The sequence below is a fragment of the Gymnodraco acuticeps genome, unplaced genomic scaffold (assembly GCF_902827175.1).
Source record: "Gymnodraco acuticeps unplaced genomic scaffold, fGymAcu1.1, whole genome shotgun sequence".
Lineage (NCBI taxonomy): Eukaryota > Metazoa > Chordata > Actinopteri > Perciformes > Bathydraconidae > Gymnodraco > Gymnodraco acuticeps.
Window position 1 is genome coordinate 1,129,574 of NW_022991187.1, and position 23,964 is coordinate 1,153,537.

Consider the following 23,964-nt stretch of genomic DNA (forward strand, 5'->3'; position numbering starts at 1 on the left):
TTTCATTCTTACCCTGTTGCTATTGGAACTACTAAATTCCCCCTTAGGGATTAATAAAGCTCTTATCTTATCTTATCTTACCCTGATCTTCACGAGAGTCCTCTTGCGGAGCCACTTCTCCCGGGGTTTAGAGGGGGTGAATTCTGTCACTTCTTTCCCGTCGAGCTCCAGGATGCTGGAGTTTTCATGCCTCATGACCTACGGGAGACATTTCAATGACTCATCCTCAGCATCTCTGAAGACGACTCACTTGTTAACAGGCCATAAAGAGTGGCAGGTCATCTGATGTTGACTCACCTGTCTCAGGAGGAAAGACACAACATCGGTGGACTCCCAGTACGATGCGTGGAAGAGATGCGGTAAAGCCACGGTGGGGAAAGCAGTCAGGGCGTCGGGGCAGTACAGGGCAAAGTCCAGCCGCTTCGTGCCCCACCAACGTGCCGCCACTGCCATGGGAATCAAGTGAGTAGGGTGCAAATACATAAGCTGAAACATGCCACCCAGAGGTGCAACACCCCTGAAGCTAAAGCAAAAAGACAATTTAAATCACCGATCCCAGATGTTCTTCAGCTAAAAGAAGGAAATTGGTAGTTTATATTTGTTATTGACATGAAATCCCAGAGCAAAAAGAAGAATGAGATAGTTAGAACTGACGCATGGTCATATGAGCAACTGAAGATGGTTATTCATGTTAGTATTGAGATGAAGAAAGATTTGATAGATTCATACATTATTCCTAATCAATGGAAGTAAAAACCCTTCAACATCAGGAAGTAAATGGGAAGAAAAAGAGGCTTTCTGGAAGAGCAGTGTCCAGTTTTGGGATTTTGACACAGCGTAAAGAAAACAGCTGTAGCTTCAGGTTGATTTCAGAATGAATCCCCTCCCTTATAAAAATACCTTGGTCCACTTCAGCCTGGGAGTCCAGTGAGACCAGGTCAGATATAGCAAAGTCCAGTCCGGGTGAGAAGCAGTTCTCGTACTTGCCGGTGGGATTTATATTTTCACTACTGTCGGCCTCACTGTCCTGCTCTGCCGCTAGATCTGCGTCAGGAGATCCTGCGGCATCGCCAGACTCCACTTTCTTACGGGAATTTGGAGGACTTCTCAGGAAGAATTTGTTTTGTGATGAAAGGGCGAGTTGGGACAAAAGGCCAATTTTTTTGGATTGGTTAATTTGGCATGATTTGGCTATGGGGAGAAAACAGAAAAATAAATCACATGAAATACTGAGGCATTACAGTAAATACTTTAGATGTATACAGAATTAGTGATAAAATGACTTGGGCTTAAACGTTCAACATCCAGAATATATAAATAGTAAAAATATAAAACAAAATATACATTGAGTGTATCTGCTAGAATATTATTGGCTATACAATTTTTAAATTTGGGGAAGAACACTTGTGTTTCCCCAAAAAGCCCTCTCATTCTCAAATGGAAAACACAACTATTTTTGTGTTCTACAGTATTATTACGGTGTAAACAACTGAAAAGATGAATCGTTATATATGTATAATGTAAAAAAGTTAATTAACAAAGATGATTGTGTGAACTGCTGCTGTAATGTAAACCAAAATAAAGGAAACAATGTGAAAAACAAAAACAGTGAATGTCGGGATGTGCCCGGTGTCAGCAAGCTGGGTTGAATATTAAAAGCTGAAAAACAATAGTTAGTACAGTTAAGGCAGCCTGCTGGTCTCCTGATGCATCTGTATCACATAAATAAAGATCTGTTATGATTAGTTTGCGTGAAACTCGAGGGCTGCACTGTATGTGTTAAAAAAGCAGTGTGCAAAACAATGTGAGGTACAAATAAATGCTCTGATAACAAAAGTGAAATAGTGAGGGACGGAGAGACTTTGGAGGACAATCTCACATAAAACACGACAGAATACCGGCCGTCTCTGCAGACACGGCAGCAGGGAGTGGACGATGCAGGGATGGCTGAAGGAGGCAGGTGTCCACATGCATTGCCACATCAGAGAAATGCAGCCCTGGTTCATTGCATTTACATTTAGACAGTGGATAAGAGTAAGACAGACAGTGAAAAGTGGCGCTAAAACTTGCTCTTCTTCAGGACTCGCTTGCTCATATTTGGGACTTTGAATTTCAAAAAGACAGAAAAAGTCTGGCCAGGCAGAAAAAGGGAGCTATCTGACTGAGTGCAGGGTGTGTGTAGAGTCAGAGAAGTGAGTAGAGTTGAAAGTCGAATAAAGAAACAGAAATAACTGTAAATAAAAGCTAAGAGTGGGAATAAGTAGACCAGTGTGTGTGTGTGAGTGTATGGAAGAGAGGCTTGTTGGAGGTAAGAACACTTACTGTTGGCTATGTTGGTGGCAGTGTAACTGTCTGCCATTCCTGAGACCTGGCTGGCCATGCTGACCTCACTGGCCCTCCGCTGGCCCCGGGAGAGGGGGCCCGTTACGGGGGATGAGGGGTACGAACTGTCCATGAAGACACCACCATGAGACTGAACAACATCCGCTATTGAGCCGAAACAGGGAGATCCCATTAGACAGAGACACAGGTAACAGGAACTCACAGTGATGATGGGGGGGGGGGGGGATGGAGATTGGGGGGGTCGTCAGAGAAATGTGACTGCGGCAGGCAGCATGGTTTCAGAGGACGGAGGAGCCGCATGGTGGCCAAGGTCCTGAGGTGTAAAGTAACTAAGGATTCACTGCTAGTACTGTACTTAAGTACCTCTTGGAGGCCCTTGTACTTTACTTGAGTATTTAATTAATGCATCAATAATCATTATCAAAATATATATAATATACTAGCTAATCTGCATAGTGAGAACCCATACTTTTGGTTCTTTAAGTATATTTTGATGCCAATACTTTTGTACTTGTACTTGAGTCACATTTTGTTTACAGGACTTCTACTTGTAACAGAGTATTCCTTCACTCTGCTACTTCTACTTAAGTACTAGATCTGAGTACTTCTCCCACCTCTGCCAAAGTCAGATTTCAGTTGTCGACCCGTGGAAACATAGGCACATGAGCACATAAAGCAATACAAATGTCCACATGTGTTGGAGCCACACTGTGTTAGTGTCTCTTATAAGGATGATTTCTTTCTAATGGCAAAGCAGCACAGTGTTAGAACGTCTCAGATATAATGTGAAAGTGCTGGAGGTTTTATAAAATCAGACGACCTCTCAACATTATCACAAGATGAAACATAGGGAACAGTAATTCAGGATGTATAGATAGAGCTACATGTACACTAGACTGAACACACATCACAAGCAGCACATCAACATCTCTCTGTGATTCAGAGAAAACCCTCTGCCGACATCAATAATCTGATTTGTATGGAAGTGATGAAGACACACTGAATCCGGCTTCTAAAACACAAACGCTTGCTTCCCAAAAACACTGACATGACAAGACATGAATATGTGACGGATACAACAAACTGCCACACCACATGAGATGCTCATCAGATTTTCCAAAGTATTTCCATGGCATGTTATAACAATCTTGTACTGAACCATGACCCATGAAATAAATCATCTTACCCAAAGTCATTTAAACAGTACAACAAAGTGTGATACTGGGCATTGGAAGGTCTGTTCAAATCTTAGAAATGCACTTACACCAGCACCAAGGTATGGTTATTTGTAATACTCACATTACTGTATTTATAACCTGCACTTCACTGCTTTATATACAGTAAACTATATTGTATACAGCCTGTTTTATTTCCCAGTACTTTAATATATTATAGAGTATTTGGATTATAGGCTGCACAGTACAGTAATTTCATTTGTGCAATACTTTTAAAAGTATTTCTAACATTGTTTCAATAATAATACTCCTTTTATATATAAAAAAATAAAATAATGCACTCATTGTACTTAATTTGAACCAGGTAGACGTGAACACTGTAAGAGGTATCCACTGTACAGGGAAAGGTAGTGTACAGTTAATACAAATGTCTATCAGTGATTAATCTGAAACTCTACTGCAGCTCTTGACTCAACAGCAGTGGGAATACCCAGGAGGGACAAGGGCTGTCAAATGTGTAAATGGGGCGAAGCCTGCGAGCTAGTTCAGGCAGTCAACTCGAGCACCAATGATACATTAACACGTGACGCACCTCGTCCCTCTTACAACCAACCAAACACATTCTCCTAAACTTGCCGCTCTATTTAAGCTGCCAGGTCTTCCTGCCTCTGCCTCGCTATGCTGCTGCTGCTGCGTTCACTTGCTATTGCTGCGTTCATGTTCCTGCTGCTGTGTTTCATGGTGCTGCTGCTCGCCTGCCCACCACCCCAGCTTCCACCTGTAGGCTCGGGGGATAGTTATCTAATCATCACTCAATGTTCTTTGTAAATCTGTGGAGTGATGATGCCCGAGCCTAGACGCCAAACTCAAACTATATGCTGCTTCTAATAAACATATTAACATTGCCAATTGTGTTTGTTGACTTGTGAAGCCCTCTGAGACAAATAGGATTTGTGATTTTGGGCTATATAAATAAACTTGAATTGAATTGAATTAAGAAACACGTGAGTTGTCTGACTGAAATATGTACATGTCATTTCATCTTATTGCCTTCTCATTGAGGGGCATTGTCATTACTGCTACCTCTGCTTATATCACTGCCTTTATTTGTGTCTACTTCTATTCCTGCAGTGAGAGATGCCAATTCCGTTATACCTATGTATGGTGACAATAAAGATATTCGGATTCTGATACTGAGGTTTAAATCTGAGCATTTCAGCTGGACGAGACAGCAGGATGGTGGGTACAGACAGAGAGACGCAGTGAACGGGGGGAGGGGGGGACAGATGCAGGTGAATGGGAGAGGCTACACACACTCCATAGTGGCGGGTGTGGCTTTGAAGCAGCCCTCCTGCCAGTTTAGCATCGGCACAGGGATGCAGGTCTCACTGATGGTCTCCTGACAGCGAAGGGACAACAAGGGAGGCCCGCTGTCAAGCAGCAGCTGAGCGTTGCTCTGGACTGTCTCCACTACAGAGGGGGGGTGGAGGGGCAGAAGGAGGGGGGGTTGGAGGTAGAGAGTGACGTACAGATATGGGGGACAAAAGGCCGAGAGAGAGAAGGAGGGAAAAAAGAGACAAGGAAGACACAAAAACATATGAAGCAAGAACAACTAAACGTGAGACAAGAAAGCAGAGTCGAGCCCATTTCTTTTGGCACTGCTAGTCAGACACATAACGTCATGATAAAACACTCTAACGTCGTCATAATACCTTTGGCACAAAATATTATTGTCTATAAAACTTTATCGGTACCATAGGCTGTAGATCTGTTCTGAAAACATTGTTAATAAATTATAAAAGAGTGGTTACCGTTAGGATAGAAGAAAAATAAATATTGTCTTTTTGTACAGCTTATAAACCCTGATGTGGTTCCTTACCAAGCCTAGTTTTGTGTTGGAAGCTATGTGTTTAGACCTAGGAAGAAAAATCCTCATCTAAATATTTACTTCATACATTTCTGTGTACACTTTCTGCTGGACAAATAGACAGATATTTGTATAAAAGGGTGAGGCTGTAAGGCGTTACTCCACAGTGTCCAAACAGAAGCCCCGAGCAGGACTTTGACCACATTAGATCATAAACTGCTTTGTAAAACATGTTGAAGCACAAACAATAGAACAATGCTTAATTTCTTTGAGACAATGTGTCTGAAGGGAGTGGGCAGCTACGATGTCTTTAATGCATTTGTTTTCAGTAGCAAGAACCCCTGGGAAACGGGACAGTGTGTTACGATCATTTCCATGTGTCAGCGGGTATGATCTTTTAAGTTAAAAGGAAAAGTTATTTCAATACAGTGTCATTTGCATTCATGTCTGTGCATGGGGAAAAAAATGGACCACTAAATGAATCGACTGTAGATCAGAGACTGGATATCTACTGAATAGATTTGACTGAGGCTTTTAGACGCCGTGGGTGCAGAGGCTCACCCAGGAGGGCAGAGTTTCCGTCTCCCAGGGGGAAGCGCTGGTAGCGGGGCACGTTGAAGGGAGGCAGCAGGTGGAACTTCCTCTCCAGCAGAGGCTCCAGGCGGGAGGCCGAAGGATCCGCCGGGTGGAACAGGTTGTAGACCTGCTGACAGGCGGGACGCAGCTGGGCCACTAGGGGGAGACACAGAGCCGGAAATATGAGCGAGGAGAGGGGAACATGGACCCATCCCACCCACATTTTCATGTTTAAAATTGCGTAATTAGACAGTATGAAGTTGACTTTTGAGTGTGTTCTGGTTTCATGTTTGTTCTGGTTTCATGTTTCAGTATTTGTAAGCAACTGTGACTGAAAGAATATTGCTTTTATTTTACTTTTGAATGGTTATTTCATTTATCTATTTTTGTAAGAAGGGGCCATGCGCTATAAAAAAACAACCAGTATGAGTGTACATGTTTTGTAAAGTGTACATGTTTTGATTTAAAATAACTGCTATGTGTGGAATAAACAAATAAATAATAAAATAATAAATATCGTCTCTGAGAACATAATACGGGATATCTAGCTTTTAAATAATGGTAATGGCAACCAGACATACAATTAGCACTAAGGTAAGTTCTTTAAAAAGCGAAGTCATTTTGTATTATTGCAATAGTGTGTCAAAATAAACAATGTTGCCATCATTGATTTACTTAAATTAGCTTACCATCCAGCAGAGGAATGACGGTCTTCCTCAGGGCGAGGACCAAGCCCAGTGGAGAGCCGAACAGGAAAAAGTCGGACACCTCGAAGTCGAACCTCCCCAGAGAGCTTCCATCCAGCATCGTGCTGCTGCTCGACCTGCGTGACACCGCATCGCTCCGCAGAACACTGGAGTGTAAGCTGGAAGGACGGCACAAAGTCACTTCCTCGTGTTGAAATGTTGAAAACAAACCAGACTCAGAGAGCGTGTAAAACAAGGTCACGGTTATCTCCCAGGGTTAGGGATAGAGGATTTGATTGAGACCACAATAAGTCGATCATGGGGAATTTCCATTATCAGAATGATCTGGAATACTTTGAGCTTGCTATCATGGTGAGGTGAATACAAAAAAACAAGAATTATTATGTAAGAAAGATGAGAATAACACAGTAGCTATTTTATTATTTGAATGTTAATTTAATGCAGAACCCCCTTATGATAAATAACTAGATTGCATGACTATCACAAAAACAATGTTCACTTAAAAATATGATTGTAGCCAGGGTAATCGTAATGTCAAACTTTTGAATTGTCCTGGATTCTGGTCTCCCCACACTCAACACACCTGGTGAGGAAGGCCTGGTGCTGTTTTATGGTGTCTAGCTCGTAGGTGGAGGAGTCGCTCCTCTTGCGGGGCAGTTGTCTCTTGGCGTCGTCTCCTGAGCCGGACCGAGGGATGTCGATGTTGCTTCGGCTCAGGTGGCGGCTGCCCTCCAGGGTGGGAGAGGCCGAGCCGTGCACGCTGTTCACAATGATGCCGGGAGAGAGGAGGTCCTGGTCCTGGAGGGGGATTCAGGGACATTCGTTATATAAGTTTATCACACTTAAAAAGAAAGTCTGAAATGTATTTTACATCTTGGCAAAACAAGATTTGAAGAAAATAGTTGTACAGGCTTATTGTGGTCTTGGTTTTGATGATCCATCGCTCTATGTGCAGTGACTTAAGAAATGATTTGTTGTGTGAAGGTTACAATCTGAGTTGATTTTTGTCTTAGCAAGATTACATGAAAACTTAGACAAAACACTGCATATAAAATATTTGTGTGGAAATTGAATGTCCTGTTGCTGGTAGTGTGGTCACCCTAATTGTTTTTGTTGTTGCAGGAAACTAAAATAAAAGGCAGGGCATATTTTCAGAGGGAATTAGAAATAGAATTTCTGTGATCATGATATTTAGTTATTAATGTTAGTGGTCTGCTACCTGCACACTGACGAGGCTGCCCCTGCGGCTGCTGTTCTGGCTCTCGTTCACCGTCTGGTTGCTGCTGCAAAGTGCATCAAAACCCAAGATTCCTCCCACACAGTCTCCAATCAGGCAAACCTAGAGGGGCCAAAGGTCAAACAAAGAATTCATAAAGCAATAGTTTTTTTTATATACACAGTCAAAGGGTTTAGGTTTGCCTAAAATACCTACACATATACTCAAACACAGATTCATAACCCAAACCAAAGGGAATATGCTGATAATAAAACATATTCAAGGAAGTACAAATAATACAATGTAAACTTGGGAAGAATCTTTCTTATGTTGGCATTTGTTGTAATATGTGTGTATATTTAGATATAACTGGTACAAAATTAAAGAGCAGGCTCAGCTGTGATACTGTTAACATATATTTCAAAACGATTACAAACTCAGAAGTTATGATAACGTGGCATATTATTATTAATATTATTAACCAGTATTATCCTCAATATTTGTGTTGACAGATAACAATGGCAGAATAATAATATCAAGGCCCGTGTGAGTTCATGAAAAGTGTCTTGCGAGTGGATAATGTTTTCAGAGGTTACCACACCGCTCTGTGGAAGAGCATCGATGATTAGATTGGTTAAGGTTGTCTTAGGACTATTTTATGGACAAGTTTGGGAGATTGGTAATGAAATAAGCAATTACATTTTTATTGAAGGTGTCTTTGTTTAGTTTTTGGTTGAAAATCCTGTGCTTCTTGTTTCTTCTAACATCTTGTGAAAATGAATGTTTTCAATTGAACCTGTTTTCTTTTGGATTTGTGTGTCTATATCTGGTAACCTGTGAATACAATCAATCAATAACTGAATAAATATGATCCAGGTTTCTGCACTCAACATCCACAAATATTAAAACTAAATACTTATTTGGGATGTGGAGTGTAGCTGCCAGGAAAGCAATCACAAAGAAATGGCTCAAACCAAACAGCCCATCTATAGATGATTATTACATGGCTTAGTTGAATACTCGATTCTGATTGGTCAATTCAGAACACGCGACACGTTGTTAATCCAGAACAGACAGACCGCTGTCAAGGACCTATTGACCGTTGTTAAGGACGCTCACATCTGCAGAAAGAAGTTTGGTCGATTTAACTATACAGTTTGGCCGAAAAGCAAACTGCATGCGTCGGGCTCCTGATCTGCCTGTCGGGTGTTCTTTTCCCCATAATGACCGCGTCACTTCACATTATCCCTTACTTGGTACGATATCATTTATGAAATCTTTGTAATAAGAATAACCTTCTCTATGAGGCTCCAGGAACTTACATTTAAGGACATTTGGGAGAAATGGAAAGTGTATATTACACCGATACGCCCTTCTTTTGTTTAACGGTTTGAATCTTTTATTTAATGATCTACTGTCAATGTTTTATATTGAAAAGAAAACACCCCATGTTCTTATGTGCTTATTGTTGTTGTTTTGTTAAGAAAAAGAAAAAAGACGGACCACTCTGTAACACGATTGAACTACATATGTATATGTACACTGAAGTTGAAATGTGACCCGGGTATCTTCGGTGACTGACCTGGCCGGAGAAGGCTGCCCCTTCCAGAGACTTTAAGAAGTCTGAGTACACCTGGTTGGCCCTGACGATGACGGTGGCCAAGGCGTCCTGGTACTGCGGGGCGGAGGTGGCGAGGAGGGGGAGCGCTGCCAGTGGGATGTGGTCCTGGCTGCTGGACAGACAGCCCTCATCGTAGCTGTATGGGCTCAGGCTGCAGCAGAACACGCAAGGCAAGGACATATTTACTTATAGCACTTTTCAACACAAGGCAATTCAAAGTGCTTTACAAAAATGAAAGACATTAAGAGCATAAAACACATTAGAAACTTTAAAGGTCCCCTATTATACTGTTTTTCATCAATATATTATAGCTCTCAGATATATACAAACATGTCTCTGACGTGTTTGGCTCGAAACACCAAACAGATCATTGCAGCATTACCCATAATCCCCTCTGTTTCAGCCCTGTTTCCAAAGTGCTGATTCTCTGTCTGTTACTTCAGATGAAAATAAGGAGCCCCTCCCCACGCCCCTCTGAGAGACATTTGGTTACAAAGAACACAATGGTGCTCTAGGAGGAGATTCAGGTGATAAGGGGGGGGGGGTTACCTTGGTTGGTGATTGGCTAATGGTTACACAAGCCAAAACATCGTTATGACATCATAAAGTGGCCAAAATCTGATCAGCTCATTTTCAGACAGGTTTTTATAGAAATGGATCAGGACAAAAAGAGAGAGAATCTTTTGTCCTGAAACTTTCAGAGTCTCTTTCCACAGAGGGGACACATGTTGATGTATAAAAGACATGAAGAAGTGGATCTTGCATAATAGGTGATCTTTAAAAAGCAAAGATAATAAAACAAGAATAACACAGGTACATGGATAAAGGTTACAGTGCAGTGTAAAATGTGAATAGTTCAATAAAAAGCAGCGGCAAAAAGAAAAGTCTTCAGCCTGAATTTAAAAGTAGCAAGAGTTGCAGCGGACCTGTTGGTTTCTGGGAGTTTGTTCCAGATATTTGGCAATATCCCTAACCTAATTCTCACATTCCTCTACCCCTAGTTTTCCCGTGAAATTATAGTTCTTTTGACACTTTTCTACCCGTTACAAGAAGTCATGAACACATTTGTGGATCAACTGTGGAACAGCCTACCAGGAAATATCAGAGAGTTCATCTCAAAAGACACATCTTTTTAGATGACACCCCCTTTTTTAACGGGCTGTTTCTTTTTGTCGCTGCTTTTAATTGAACTATTCACATCTTAAACTGCACTGTAACTTTTATCCATGTATTTTTTCTTTTAATGTTTATTTTATTAGCTTTTCTTTTTAATGACTGATTTTAAATGCCATGCTCTTAATGTCTTTCATTTTTTGTAAAGCACTTTGAATTGCCTTGTGTTGAAAAGTGCTATATAAATAAACTTGCCTTGTTAATCTTTATTATTCATTTATTTTGACATTGTTTTATTCATTTTATACATTTTACTTGTATTGTTTATTTTACAGTTTAATAAGCGACAATTCTTTTTTAAGTTTAAAGTCTTTTAATATTTTAGCCTTTATCATTTTCATTATTTATTTATTTTTATTATTTATTTATTGGTTTATTTATTTATTTTATAGGTTTTTATATTTTATTTCATTTATTGATTTTGTCTTCCTTTATTTTACCGAGAGGGATTTTTTTTTTTTGTGTTTCATTTTTTACTATCCTTCCTTTTACTTCCTGTGTCTCTCAAAGGGTTAAACTGTCATATCATGTTGTTATGCTGTATATGTGCACAAAGGTTTTAGTCTCTTGTAAAATCACTTTAAGCTGCACCAGGTGTATGAAAAGCGCTATACAAATAAAGCTTCATTATTATTAATTTTAAGATCCATGCAGTGCACATAAGAGTGTGAAGAGCAAAAACACAGGAGGACGGAGCTATGGTTTTGAGCTGCACCTGGATCTTTTCCATCAAAAGCAAACAGCACTCACAGTCAATAACAACAATGGTTATCCGGCATGCCTGTAGCTTGCAGAAATACGTGCGTGTGCCTCCTCTTACTTGGACACCAGGGAGAAAGCCTCGGCGCAGATGGCCGGGCAGGGCACCAGGCGGATGGCGATGCGTCCCAGCGCAGCGGGGTAGTGAACGCGCATCACCGCCTCGAACGCCGTGCTGATGGTGTTGACGTCGGCCTGCTTGCTGTTCTGGTCGCCTCCGCCCGTATCCAGGATGTTTCCTCCGTGCAGAACCAGGATCAGCACGTGGATCTTAGAGGGCTGCAGACACTGTGCTGACGAGCTCTCCTGGGAACAGAAGAATAATAAAGGGTGATGGATGGGATAAGGAGGTAGAGCTCTAGGAGAATCTTTAATAAATAATATATTTATGAAACGTCTTTTTATCGGCATAACCAAAGACAACATGCTTACTGAGAGGGAACAGTCACATATAAACATTAATACCTTAGCTATTGTACATATAATTATAATTTTTGTCAGATTTGTGAGTCAACCACACAACAAAATGTTGGTACACACTTTAGTAACACTTTCTATGTTGCCCATGTCTTTAATGCATTATTGACATACTTAGTATGTGTTATAATCTGCATATAGCACTTTAAAACTATAGTTTTAAAATGATATTTACCTATAATCATAACACATTATAAGCACTTAATAGTGACTTATAAGGTCAAGTATCATATTAATTTCTAAGTGTCACTTATTGACCTATTTATTTTGTATATTAGTTATTTTTAAAGATAATTGTAATACATTTAATGAATGTTGTTATGCATTATAATGTGATTTATTTTACCCTGAATGATCAATAGTGCTCTGGGTTGAGTAATACAACTCTTGAGCTATAAGGGCAGATATAATGCATCATAATGTGGTTATAACTCACTTTTAGTGGATTTAAGTACAGTGGAAAATAATAATTTCATCTAAAATGCCCAGCAATTATGATGTATTATAATACTTAAGAGGTGTTATTGCTTAATGATAAGTGTATCATGTTTTTTTGTTTCTTATAAAGCATTATGCACATTAATTAGTGCTTAAAATTAAAATGATAGTTTCATAAGCAGATAATAACACATTATAAGTTTGTTTATAATGCCTAATAGACATGGGCATCTTAGAAAGTGCAAACCAAATGTCTTTTCACAAGAGCCATGAAGGGAAACAGAACAGATCCAACCTCCACTGTTCAACTAACGGCAAACAACAACGACAACGTTTCCTGAGGAAGTCACATTAAACACAACAACATAAGGTGCAGTTTTGTCTTCTAAGTCTGATACAAAACGTTTTTCAAAGAAGCACTTTATGCACACTCAACGCCACAGCTGCGAGAACAGAGGTTGAACAGACGTGGTGTGAGGTTGAGGAGGAAACACGGATTTGGGTTTTGGAAAGGGCAAGGGTAGTAAGTATTGGGTTTGATCAGGGGGGGCTATGTGGAGCTACTGTAGCCCACAATGCACTGGTTTGCATAAGGTTTACTTACTGACTGGTGCCTTGTTACCGTGATGGTGGGAATGGGAGAGCTACTGGCTTGGCCGCTAACAGAGCCACGCATCTGAACACAAGAGGACAGCGAGGCTCAGGGACAAACAGCCTTCTCCTCCCAAACTGTGAAACCTGACACTCCAGGGATCAGAGGTGGACCATCTCAGATCTTCACTTTAGTAAAAGTAGCAATACCACAGTATAGAAATATATTACGAGTAAATATCCTTTATTAAAAATATTTTGAAGTGCAAATCATTAGCTTCAAAATGTTATTTTATAATACTATAAATTATAATAACTAATTTTTATTTGTATGAATAGTTCTTTATCACTTCCATTTTGCAGTTAACAAAAAGGGTGCTTATTTAAAATTGCCTTTCCCCTTAAAGGTCCCATGTCATGGCCATCTCTACTGATCATAATTCCATTGTTGAGGTATACTAAAATAAATGTATATTGTGCAATTTTCCAAACTCACATTGGTTTATCATACAGCATCTCTGAATCTTTAAATTAACCTTATGAAAAACATGTAGTGGAGTTCAAAGTCAAATATTTAGTATTAGGTAGCAGAAAAAGGTACCTCAAATTGTACTAAATTACAATACTGGAGTATTTGTATTTGTTAGTTTCCACTACTGTTTAGTAAAAGTTTAGCAGAAGCTTTCAGGTGATGAAAGGCATTTTCTGTGGATTTGTCAACAGCAAATCTATTTCAGAGATGATTCTGCTGGTTGTGGTTAGTGGCTTGGTGTTTTTTCAGACACACGTACCTCGTCTAGTCTTTCCTCACTGGTTGCTCTTTCATAATCCACTGTCATTTCCTTGAACAGCTCACCTGCAAACACACACATTCTTAACATCTAGTACAGAGGCAGAGTGACTTCCCATGATGAAGTGCACGAGGTCTTCATCGTACCAGGAGTTTCCTCTGAGTCTGCAGCTTCAATCTTGTCCATGAGGTCGTTGGAGTTCCACTTGGTGATTTCCTTCGGCAGGGCGTCTTCGTTGTCTGACAGATCCTCTGCAGGGGCGACACAACATAAACCATCATCAAATCGTTGTCAGTACACCAACAGTATCATTTATTTATCAGGGTTAACATGGTCGATTGACTTTTTAGTTTTACTTTTAAACAGTGGACCAACGTAGAGGAAATTTGCTAAGCTTTCACAGAGTGTTTTATTAATTAAATCAATAGACATTTATAAATATTTGACGTAATGCAAATGAAAGTTACGCTGGGTATTTTAATGAACACTGATGGTTATCCAAGTAAGCCCATGTTATTTTGGTGTCAGTGGCCCAGAAGTGGTGTGGTTTAATAACCATAATGCAAGTTTAAAAAACAAACGTATCTTCTAAGCAATTACCTACCGAGCAGAAGTTTAATCTAGTGTTTATAGTTCAGATTTACACAAATATGACTGGGCTGTTTTATCCATTCACTACCATTCACGTGTTCAGTAAAAAGGCTTAGGATCTTAGCGTATCATTTTATATTGTATTGAATTAAATGCCAGTAGCTTCATTTCAAAAGAAACAGGCAGCCAGCCTCTTGTTAACTTAAATCTGTGTTAATAGATAGAAAACTGAATGTATGAATGTCATGTAATGCTATTTACTCCCACTGTAGAAATACTACAAAGAAATAACACAAAAGAAATAGAAATCATTTTATTGCACAGAGACTTGCTTTGTGAGCAGCAGGTTGCAGCCAGACGACTTCTGTTTTAAAATGTTTGACTTTCTATGAAACAGATTGTCCTGTACCCAGATCAACAAGACTTTTTATTTTATTTTATCACTTGATTCATTTAGTTTATTTATAAAATATGAATATCAACCTGGTTATAAACTGGATAAGATATAAAGTGTGAAGGCATTGAGGTATTTATATTTCATTAAATGGATTCACTTTCAATAATCAATAAATAACTATATAGGCCAGCTTGATTTGAAAGTTGTGCAGCCGTTTGATTATGACATGTGTAACTGTAACACTTTATTTGTTGGGGTATAAGTGCTAAGCTTCAGAAGACCAGACACACTGAATATGGCATCTACTCCTGAAGCTTTCATTTATTCATTTGCACTAAAAACAAATAAATAAACCTACTTTACAAGTTGTGTAATATAGCATTACTGCAGGAGGAAGACCATACATGAACTCATTTATCACAGTCATGACTTTAGTCCAGACTTTTATATTTATGCTCGTTTGATCAAATGTAAGGTGCTTTTACTTCAGGCCCCCAACACACGATAATGAATCCAAACAAACACAAATACTGGAAGGCAACATAAATCAGATCAGATGTCAACACCACTCAGTCAAATGATTGAATTTCAGTTACTCACAAAGACATAAGCAGAAATGTATTCAACGAAACATGTGCAGCATAATCAGAAGCAATATAATAACCGACAGAACAGATTTTATTCTTGTATCATCATGACTAAATGTTTGTACAAACACTGGTAGGGGGGGGGGCTTTTATTGTTTGAATGTATCATGAACTGTGTGTGTGCCTGTGTGTGAACGATGATGAAGAAACAGGAGTGTGTTGGTGAGAGGGAGACACAGATTGTGATTCTGAACTGGACGTCAGGATGAGACACCCGGCCCGTGTCATCCGGCAGAGAGCAGGGGTGTCGCACCACGCCCACCTATTTCAACTGCAGCCCCAAAGCATGCTGGGTATCTGGGAAGCTTAAGAACTGATCTGTGGTTAAAGAGATGCATGCAGAGTCAGAGGAGGGAAAACAAGCAGCTTCTTTGAAAACCGAACACATTAAGCACAATGCTGCTGATCTAACTATCGACCCCAAAACTAAATCAAAACTGTTGTTACCATGAGCGTCGAAGAACTCCTCGTCCGAGCTGTCTTCGGAGTCTCGCGCTATGCTCTGCATCCTCCACTCTGAGATGCTGTGACGTGATGGGCTCACTGAAAGACCACATGAAGAAAAAAAAAAATCACTGTTACTCTGGGACATGTGTTTCAGAGTCTCTCTTTTCCTTTTTAACACATTCACTCAAACACACACAAAGAAACATTGCACAATCTCCTCCAGCCCACACACCCACAGTGTTATATAAACATGCAACAGTCTCAGTGGTACATTAGCTCATCACAGATGGACTTTTTGGTGGTCAGGGGGGGTGAAACAAGAGACCCATTGTAACACAGACAAGCTACAAACACCCCTAAAACCACCAAATGCCAGTCGAGGAAAATGGCAATCCTAAAAGAAGGCCGTGTCTATCACATGTCTTCAGTCTATGCCGAATATATTATGGGTGTGGAGGAAGTAGGGGGGGTATCGCTGTAAGGGGTAGGCTGGTGAGAGGGGGCACAGCTGTGGCTGTCAGCGCACAGGAGGAAACAGCAGTGTTGGAGAGGAGGGTCACTGCGAAGAGCCTCAGCCTCCTCTGGTGTGTGACGTCAGCACTGCTGCTAAAAATAGCCCGAGAGAACCACAGGGGTGAAACGAGGCGCGATGATGAGAGTCAGGGTGCAGGGAGAAATCTATTAAAAGTAAATAGTCTTTTATTAAAAACAAGTACATTAGCATCACCATTTACTTAAAGTACAAAAAGTAGCACTCATTCTTCTGCAACGGCCTATATAACAATACTAAAAATTATAATAATTGTTATGAATAATTATCCATCACTAATGTTTCAGCTGGCCAATAAGGATATTGTATTCAAATAGAATTTCAAATGTCGTCATTATTTTATTTGTTAGTACCGGTATATATCGTTTAGAGTAGCTTGTGAATTCCACCAGGGAATAAAGTAAATTCTGTAATAAAACTTATTTATGAATTATATTTTGTATCATTTATCTGCATCTTTAAATTGACCTGAGTTATGTAATAGATGTAGTGGAGTATAAAGTAACATATTCAGCAAAAAACGGTAATAAAAAGCACCTAAAATGTGCACTAAAGTACAGCACTGGAGTATTTGCACAGGGGTGAAACGAGGATGAGAGTCAGGGAGGTAGGGGTGACACTAGAGATGGCTGTGATTCGGACATGTGGTTTGTGATGTCAAAGTTGCTGCTAAAAATAACCCAGGTGGGATCCGCTGAGTTCTGGGTTGAGAGGAGGCAAGTCGGAGAGTGCGGCAAATGTGGAGGCATCATTCAAAACATCACGTTCTGGACACAAAGCAAAGCTTGGCATACGAGCAGAGACTACAAACTAAGAAGCTGATCCCGAGTCCTGAGGTGTTTGAACAACGAATCAGAGCTCTTTATTGGGCTTGGGAATCAGGTTCTTCACAGTGATAACTGATGCTAATCAGAAGCAGGGCTGCAGTGTGTATACAAGCTGAACCACAGAAGACAAAATAGATGTGGTTGTCCATCGTAAAAGTTAAGCGTTTGAAAAATAATGAGAAATGTTCAGGTTGCCATGGCATTTCTTACTAGACTGTTTATATCTTTAAAAAATATCTGCTGTCTTTTGGAAAAGATGAACCAATCAACCCAACTAATGTCAATTCACTTTTTTTATGGTGCTAAGCGTTTAGACAATAGACTGTATATGGTCTAGCAAAATATGTTGCCATAGGAATCCATTGTAACACACATTAATTCAAGCTTATAGGAGAGTGAGTGTTTGAAACTAAAAACGTTCTAATTTTGTGAGGATTAGCAATTTACTACATAGAACAATGACACATAAAAAACAAATCATACAAACAAAAAAATGAAAGTGCTACTTTTCACACACTAGAGTGACTAGACGCTTGACCCTGTTGAATTCTTCACAGCTGCCAGCGTGGACTCAAACATCACAACTTTCTGTGTTTTCTGAAGGAACTGTTTGACTTTGTTGTGAGCATACCTCAACCTTTAAGTTGGAAAGGAGTCGGGTGGCAGACTGAACATATAAAAGGTGTGATGAGGTGTAATTTTAATGTGATAATGTCTCAGGACTGTGTAGTCTCACACACAGAAGTGAGAAAAGAAGATGGCCTCACCTCCTCTCTTGGATGAGCGGGAGGATCTGGAGGAAGTGGACCACTGCTTGGTGAGAACGCCTCGGGGCTGCAGAGTATCTCCTCCTGAGCTCACCACCAGCTCCTCCGCTTCGATGGAGCTGATGGCCTCTTTAGCCTCCTGCTCTTTGTCTGGAGACGGCGCCCCCCCGTTGGCCTCGGCGGCCTCCTCAGCCTGACTGAACTGGGCCATCTTGGTGGCGAGGGCCAGCTGTGTCTCCAGCTCCAGCTGCCGGATGTCCTCCATCGTCAGACCGTACCACTCATCCTGCCAGCACCAGGCCTGCCGGTGGGCGCGCGCCATCACCTTCCTCAGTCCTGGGGAGAAGAGACGGAAAAGATTAGACACCTGCTTTTTCTTTCTTTTGTAATACAAACGTTTAGATTCAAACAGTGAAATACTGGCGTTACACTGCACTCAGTTTCCTACATAACTATATTTTGTGTAAATATTGTCATTATTTTCCAAAGGCTTTTATAATTGTACTATTTTATTTTTTTGGTTATGTATTCTTCTTTCTATCTCTCTGTATCACTTATGTGTGTCCAGAAACATTCCCAAGGAGTATAATAATATCATATAATGTATTTAAAAATAAGAGTAGTCCCTATTCAGTGAGCATCTCATAGAAGCCAAATATAAAATAAAATGTACCAGAACATTTTACCCAATTATTCTACTCTGGACTACGGCCACAACATTCAGGAAAGATTATTTTCATGACAGATGTTCTGTAGGTGGAGCACGGAAATTAAGGGTTTTATGTTCACTTTATGTTCAATGGTGCAGCCCTCCTGCATACTCACCAACATCATGGATGAAGCGCTCGATCTTTGACTGCATGCCCCAGTAGCGAAACTCCACCTTGCAGAGTTTGTAGGCACACATGATGGGGCTCATCCCTGGGTTGTTGTTGTACTCTTCTATCCAGTCGTCCAGCAGAGGACCCCTCTGGGTCTTGGCTGACTTGTAGAGCCGTGTGTCCTCCTCTGCTTTGTACTCATGGGGGGGGATGGGATCTGTCACTATGTCAATTGGGTCTGGCAAAGATACAAAACTAAATGATTAATGGAGACTGGTATTTTGGTTATATTGCCTCAATTATGCTACAAATTCTGGTAGATAGGGTCGTAAAACTTAAAGAAATGTTCTGAATAAAAAATTCCAATCTAAATAGAATCTGGCTGTCCTTTGAATATCTTCAGAAAAACATTTGTAGTACCAGTACATTGCCACAAGTGGGCTTCACCTGCTCCTGATGGGAATACCAATATAAAGACACATCATCAAACTAAATCTACCATTACTAACCTGTCACCTTAGATAACTATTGCAAGAAAAGGTCATTACTTGCTGTGCTGGTTCTATAGTATAGATATACTGCACACATATTGAGATTGCTATTTGTGGATAGTTGAAGCAGCATGATACACATCAATTCATATTTTTAAATATGAGTTTATGTCATTGTTAAGGTTCAGGATCAATGCCAAACTGTCTCACCAATACTCCTCTGCCTCCTTTCTACTGCAGACATGTTGAAGACATCGGCTTGGTTGCCTGTGTCCGGTTTGTAGTAGGTCTCAATGTCAATGGAGAACTTCTCAACAAAGGGGCAAGTGTATCTGAAAGAGCAGAGGCAACAAAATCAATTAAACAACAGAACAAAGTCCCAATAAGGCTTGATTACATTATAGGTTGATAGCTGCCTTGATTATGACACTTGCTTCTCAACTCAATGGCTCAAGATCAGGACTATTTTTTTACGAGTGCCAACACCCTCTCACTGCTGAGGGTAGGAAATGTGTGAGCCATGCCCATCTGTTGTATCTGAGGCAAAGCTGTCACTGAATATATGTGTCAACAGGCACTTGCAGTCTATCAATATCCTGACACGATAGTCAAGGGCGCATCTCTGTTCAGCACCTTCCTGTCGGTGTGTTTGTCTGAACCCTCACAGACAAACACTGACACCCTGAGAGTGAGGGGCCATCCACTTCTAACAGCCTGTAAGAAAGGCTGGACACACACAGCAATCTGAAGGTCTTTTTTAGAAATCTTCAGACAACTTGAGGTCTTTACTCTATCTGTATTTCACTGAGCGACAGCAGCTATAGTAGAACTCGTGTCACATAGCCTCTTACCACTCAGGGGATTTTACATGTGATAAACTGAATGTAAGCGTGCTTTAATTGTATCCCCTTTTTTGCATGCCTTCACATTGAATGAATTATCCAAAACAAAGAAAAGCCTAGATTAATTGAACTAAATGGGGGCAACTTTTAACACCCAAAAACTATATTTTAGTATTTAAGCACTCATACAACTTGCACTCATTAATCCATTTGTATGCTCGCTACTTTCAAAACACATGCATTTCTGCTCAAACTTACTTTTTAAAACACTAGTCCGTATGAGAAGCTGTTTATGCAGAATAGTGATACATAGTAAGCTTGTTCTGAAAATGCATGTATTGCGGAAATAGTGAGCATACAAACTAAACTATACTCAGTGTTTCCGCCAGAGAGGCTGAGAGGGCTTCCACCCCGGGGGACGTGACGTGTGACGTGACTTGAATTTTGAATTGAGCCAACCCTTATCGATACTATCGCTTTACGTATGCACACACACACCATTTTGAAATGCGCCGTCCCTTATACTATCTCTTTGCGTCTCCCTGCCGACAGGGACACCCCTCCTGGCATTCTGTCATCAGAACTTCGCCACCACCGCCCCGGTGGTGGCGAAGTCGACTGGAAGGTCACCAGTTCAAGTCCCGGCAAGACCAAGTGCTACCGAGGTGTCCCTGAGCAAGGCACCGTTCCCCACACTGCTCCCCGGGCGCTGTTCAAAATGGCAGCCCACTGCTCCTAACACTAGGATGGGTCAAATGCAGAGAAACAATTTCCCCACGGGGATTAATAAAGTATATCAAATCAAATATCATGGTCCTTGGAAGATGCGGCTGTGTTTTGTTTTTTTCCGTCACAGGAACGCGCTTTGCTGGCGGCGAAAATAATCCCACCAGACTCCTTTGCCCCTCCAACAGAGGGATGTCCTTGTCCTTTTTCCTTTTCGTCATTTCAAGCGATAAAAACTCTCGATCTTCTCTCAAATTATTTATGTTTTTGGACGCCCTCGGCTCGAGTTCAGGGCGTTCCGAGCTGAATAAGGGTGTCAAATGACGGCAAGACGCCCCCCTGGCGGAAACGCTGACTATACTGCACGAGTTATAGAGAGATAACTGATGTTTTGATATAGCTTTGCTGTGGTTAAACGTGGCCGTCATTTACTTATCCATTTATTCGTTCTTCGTTCAAGGTGGAAGCATGGGAGAAAAACAAAAGGACACCAGGACTTGGCGTGGTTTACAGAAATAACAACAGAATGAAAAATGTAATTTCCCCAAGGGGAGGATTAAAGTGCATTATTATTATGGGATGAGTAATTGATGTACATATGGTCATTTTGTGTGAAAGTATGTCTTAAAATGTGTGTGTAAATCTACCAGCTGCAGCATTCAGACACCCATGCACAGAGATTTTCTTCTTGGCGTTGGCAGAGTTTTAATGCTCTCTCACTCCGGCTTTGAAGAGGTGTGTGGAGGTTCCTGAAAGCTCACCTGGTGCGGGTGTAAGGGTAGGCGTTCCAGGACTCCTCTTCCACCCTCAGTGCTGCTTTGGGCAATATTGAGCGGAACCAGCTGGGAATGTGCATGCCAATGTGGTAAACTTTGTGGGTGTACTGGCCCGTCCCACCCGGCCCATCTGTGTATGGTTTATTCTCCAGGATCTCCACCCCGCTGCCCTCACCACAGCTCTCTTCTCGGCTCTTTTTCTGTAACAAGCATAATGAAATCAAGTAAAACATCAGATTTTTGGATAATTGGGGATTTGGGATAATAAGTATACAATTCAGCTAAATAAATAACATCGGTTTAGATGTTTGTAAATATTTTAGACATATTATTGTTTCTTTGAATTTGTGAATAGATATTCTACCCTTATATTCAAAGTGTAAAAAGGAACTGAAACAAACGAATGAATGGACATGGTGTCTTTTTGCAAATAAAAACATGACGCAAGATGTGACTTCCTGAAAGATCTACAAGCTATGAATTGCAAATCAGGAAGCCCAAAACCAGCTTGTCTCCACACCTTTCCCATATTTACATTCCAGGTGCACACAGGAAGAGAGGCTGGGTGGAGCCTGCACGTGCAGTTTAGTAGACCTACAGCTAGGTGACTCAAAGCCTTAAAGACAGGAATGTGTGACATGGCAATGGCAAGACCAAGATTTGTGGTGGTTATGAAATCAGAAAAAAAGGAAATGTGGACAGCTGGGCATAGTCCAAGTGCTGACGGTATGGAAATCACAGGGAGCAAAGAGCGAGGACCATAAATGTCAGAGATTGCTAAGGTTTAATCTTTCGTACTTCTGTCATCAGTTGAAACTGTTCAGTCTTTCGACATACAGAAAGTATGAACACAGTGCAGTGCAGCGCTGGGGAAATAGGGAGACAGATTCCTCCAGTCTGTCCACAGGGGAGAGGTGATGGAGGCAGTGAGTCAGTGGAGTGGGGAGGAGGAAGCCATGAAGCATCCATCGCTCCGGACCTCATTACCTCTGACAGGTCATTCATTAGCCACCCGCTCTGCTCTCAACAGCCCAGACACTGCTCCGAAGACACAGCACAGGCGCCACGGCAACATCAGAACACCAGACAGGAACCAAACGTCCAAACACAATTTGTATAAAATGTCAAATTGAGTTGACTGTATGGAGTGAAATGCTTAAAAAAAAATGCACAAAGCTGTGTAGACACACATCTAAAACAAAACATGTGTACAAGTTACTTGTGCCATTTAGTTTTTTTTTTTAATTGCCGTTCCTCATTTTAAGCCATGGATGTGTACTTATTTGTATTCTATTACTACTAATGTGTGTTTTTGTTCTCTATATTTCATAAGCTAGCTTTCACTTTATTATTGGATGTCTTTTGACCTGCTATGCCAGTCACTGTACCACTGTAAACGTCCCCGCTGCGGGACAAATAAAGGAATTCGGATAACCAAATAGTATACCAATAACACAATAAATCATGTCTATCCACTCGCACAGATAACTAACAGTTGGCCTTTCAATTAGACTCACAATAAGGTCAGTGCTATATTGTGAGTACCAGTATTATTATATTTGGCAAGATTTATTGCTGTTGAGTTTTCCAAATGTAATTATTTTCATTGCATACAGACAGTTCAAAATGTTTTCAAAGTATATCCGGATGTTAAGTCAGCAGTCTAGGTAAAGGGGAGAATGGAAATCATTGTGTTTTGTTGTTGTCTGTCTCTATAATTAGGTTGCGGCTGACAGGTAACAGCAGCCTGCCAAACGCAGTGTCTATTCTTCTCCCTCCTGGAGCGACGCATGCTTCTCTCCAGTTCAGCGGCGGAACGATGACAAAACATTGAGCAGGACTCGGACGTTCCCGTAGTAAATAATAAGAGAAGAGCGGGAGTAGATAATATGATTTAAAGTGAATTAACACTGAAATGTATTTGAGATTCTTGATGAAAACAGTGTGTGTGTTATACCTGTTGGGAAAAGAATGATGTAATGGTTTTCAAGAGTCTCTGGTAGTGTCGACTGTCTCTCATCTACACCACTCTACTGTAAAATCATTTTTGGCTCAGTTCACAAAGACAAAGTGCCGCTGCGTTGTGATGTGAAGTCATGCCCTTAAATCTTTGCCACATCTCGCCCACCTTTCTTTAAACAGACCAAATAAAAGCCATCACCATTAAAGCATACTGTATGTGTTTAGATCCCACAGCGTTAACAGGATGGAATCACATCCTGGTTATTTTGTTCCCTTCTTGCGTCAAGTAAGTGAGGAGTGTTTCCTGTTTGAGATGCTTCTTTGCACTTCACTCCACAGATACAGTTGCTTAGTCAGAGCATGATGGAGGGAGGATGATTGAGACA

General features: G+C 40.8%; 1 protein-coding gene across 8 annotated transcripts in view; it reads right to left on the minus strand.

Moving 5' to 3' along the window:
* Positions 1–23,964, minus strand: part of LOC117561030 (membrane-associated phosphatidylinositol transfer protein 2-like) — a 54,259-nt gene that overhangs the window by 8,016 nt on the left and 22,279 nt on the right. For 2 of the 8 annotated variants that reach the window (XR_004571276.1, XM_034238221.1), the window contains exons 3-20: positions 21,602–21,816; positions 19,483–19,604; positions 18,786–19,019; positions 17,961–18,296; positions 15,817–15,912; positions 13,881–13,985; positions 13,735–13,799; positions 11,499–11,743; positions 9,467–9,656; positions 7,888–8,007; positions 7,252–7,466; positions 6,651–6,826; positions 5,947–6,117; positions 4,833–4,988; positions 2,323–2,487; positions 901–1,191; positions 298–446; positions 82–198 (exon numbers count right to left, since the gene is read on the minus strand). Coding sequence is in view for 7 of the 8 variants with exons in the window: in XM_034238221.1 (XP_034094112.1) it covers positions 82–198; positions 298–446; positions 901–1,191; positions 2,323–2,487; positions 4,833–4,988; positions 5,947–6,117; positions 6,651–6,826; positions 7,252–7,466; positions 7,888–8,007; positions 9,467–9,656; positions 11,499–11,743; positions 13,735–13,799; positions 13,881–13,985; positions 15,817–15,912; positions 17,961–18,296; positions 18,786–19,019; positions 19,483–19,604; positions 21,602–21,816 (3,168 nt within the window). In the remaining variant the exon portion in view is untranslated. Of the gene's footprint in view, positions 1–81; positions 199–297; positions 447–900; positions 1,192–2,322; positions 2,488–4,832; positions 4,989–5,946; positions 6,118–6,650; positions 6,827–7,251; positions 7,467–7,887; positions 8,008–9,466; positions 9,657–11,498; positions 11,744–12,956; positions 13,029–13,734; positions 13,800–13,880; positions 13,986–15,816; positions 15,913–17,960; positions 18,297–18,785; positions 19,020–19,482; positions 19,605–21,601; positions 21,817–23,964 lie in introns of all 8 variants that reach the window. The other 6 variants (XM_034238227.1, XM_034238222.1, XM_034238223.1 and 3 more) reach the window with 6 other exon arrangements.